The sequence below is a fragment of the Acyrthosiphon pisum genome, chromosome X, assembly GCF_005508785.2.
Source record: "Acyrthosiphon pisum isolate AL4f chromosome X, pea_aphid_22Mar2018_4r6ur, whole genome shotgun sequence".
Classification (NCBI taxonomy): domain Eukaryota; kingdom Metazoa; phylum Arthropoda; class Insecta; order Hemiptera; family Aphididae; genus Acyrthosiphon; species Acyrthosiphon pisum.
Genome location: NC_042493.1, coordinates 99,149,135 through 99,150,888, shown reverse-complemented (window position 1 = coordinate 99,150,888; position 1,754 = coordinate 99,149,135). Strand labels below are relative to the sequence as shown.

At 33.1% G+C, this 1,754-nt stretch overlaps 2 protein-coding genes across 2 annotated transcripts; both read left to right on the top strand.

Annotated features, from left to right (window-relative positions):
• The first annotated feature begins 370 nt into the window (after positions 1-370).
• LOC103309308 (uncharacterized protein K02A2.6-like) lies at positions 371-1,198 on the top strand. Its single transcript, XM_008184420.1, has one exon. The coding sequence runs from the start codon at positions 371-373 to the stop codon at positions 1,196-1,198; it is 828 nt and encodes a 275-aa protein (XP_008182642.1).
• Positions 1,199-1,205: 7 nt separating this feature from the next.
• Positions 1,206-1,634, top strand: LOC103309309. The gene has a single exon (XM_008184421.1). It carries the CDS (start codon positions 1,206-1,208, stop codon positions 1,632-1,634), a length of 429 nt encoding a protein of 142 aa, XP_008182643.1.
• The last annotated feature ends 120 nt before the right edge of the window (positions 1,635-1,754 follow it).

Sequence of the window (1,754 nt, the reverse complement as noted above, 5' to 3'; positions counted from 1 at the left end):
TCAGAGTGTAAATTTTCACAAATTGAAAAAGAAGCTTTGGCAATTATTTACGGCGTTACAAAATTTTACGACTATTTATACGGTATAGGCATTTCTTATTAGAAACTGACCATAAACCGTTAATATACATTTTTGGCGATAAAAAAGGTATCCCAATCTACGCTGCTAATCGTTTACAACGATAGGCCTATGTTCTATCATCATTTGATTTCGAAATAAAATATGTGAAATCTGAAAATAATACTGCCCACTTTTTATCACGAATTAAAATTTCAAAATCGAAAATCGATAATCAAAACGAAGAATGTATTAGTCTCAATTTTATCCACGAACATTATCACCTTTCACTCTAGACTGGTCTAAAATAAAAATGGAAACATGCAAAGACACAATTCTCGCCAAGGTATTAAACGCAGTTAGAACAGGAGAATGGAACAGTGATTTTTCTAACAAATTAGAACTTGAATCTTATAATTCACGAAAAACTCAAATCTCAATGGAACAAGGATGCTTATTATGGGGTTACCGTGTTATTATACCAGCTAAATTCCGAAATAATATACTAAGCGAACTTCATTCATGCCACATGGGTTCTTCTAGAATGAAAAGTTTAGCGAGATCATATTTTTGGTGGCCAGGAATGGATAAAGAAATCGAAAATATTACGCAAAATTGCGACAATTTTCTTAACGTTAGGCAGAATCCACCAAAATCTATTATATCTCCTTGGAAGTGGCCAGAAAAACCGTGGACTAGAGTGCATTGCGATTTTTTCGGACCATTTCAAAATAAATATTTTTTTGTCATAGTCAACGCAACCACAAAATGGTTAGAAGTATTTCAAGTAAATTCCATGACAGCAGAAATTGCCTTTCAAAAATTTTCAGAAACCATAGCACGTTTTTGCATTCCAAAAACAATTACATCAGACGGCGCAAAATGTTTCACAGGTTTTGAATTTCAAGCATATTGCAAAAATCTAGGCATTAAGCATATGACAGGTGCACCATTTTACCCAGAATCGAACGGCTGTGCTGAATCGGCAGTTAAAACAGTAAAAAATTTCTTTAAAAAATCCTTGACTGCACAATCCCAATTAAATACATTTCTGTTGATGTATCACAATACACCTCATTCTAACAACACGAAAAACGCCAGCTCAGCTAATGTTAGGTCGATCAACACGTTTACAATTTGACGCGTTAATGCCGAATACAAGTGAAGTAGTTATTGAGAGACAAATATCGCAAATAAACAATGGCGGTAATAGGGCAGTATCTTTTAACATAGGCGATAATGTATTAGCTAGAGATTATAGGAACACCAACAATAAATGGCAAAAGGGTAAAATTATCAAATGCATTAGTTACAACACGCATGACGTAGAACTTAATGACGGGACTATTTGGAAAAGACATAATGATCAACTACTCATTGATAAATCGTCATTACCTTCAAATAATTCTATTTCACCTGCACCAGCTAGACAAACAAATGAAAATTCTAAAAATACTGAAACAGTAGGTGAAAATCAAAATCCCGATCCGGCCGATCCCGTAATAGTAAATAAAACGCCCAGACCAATTAGATCTAGAAAACCACCTCAGCGATATTCTCCAAGTGATTATGTTTAGTGCAATAATTGCAAAAATTAATTAATAAGTATATCAGTTATCATATATAATAAATACTCGTATGTAAAAAAAAAAAAAAATACTAACATAGTAATTAAGCACTAGGTATACAAAATACTT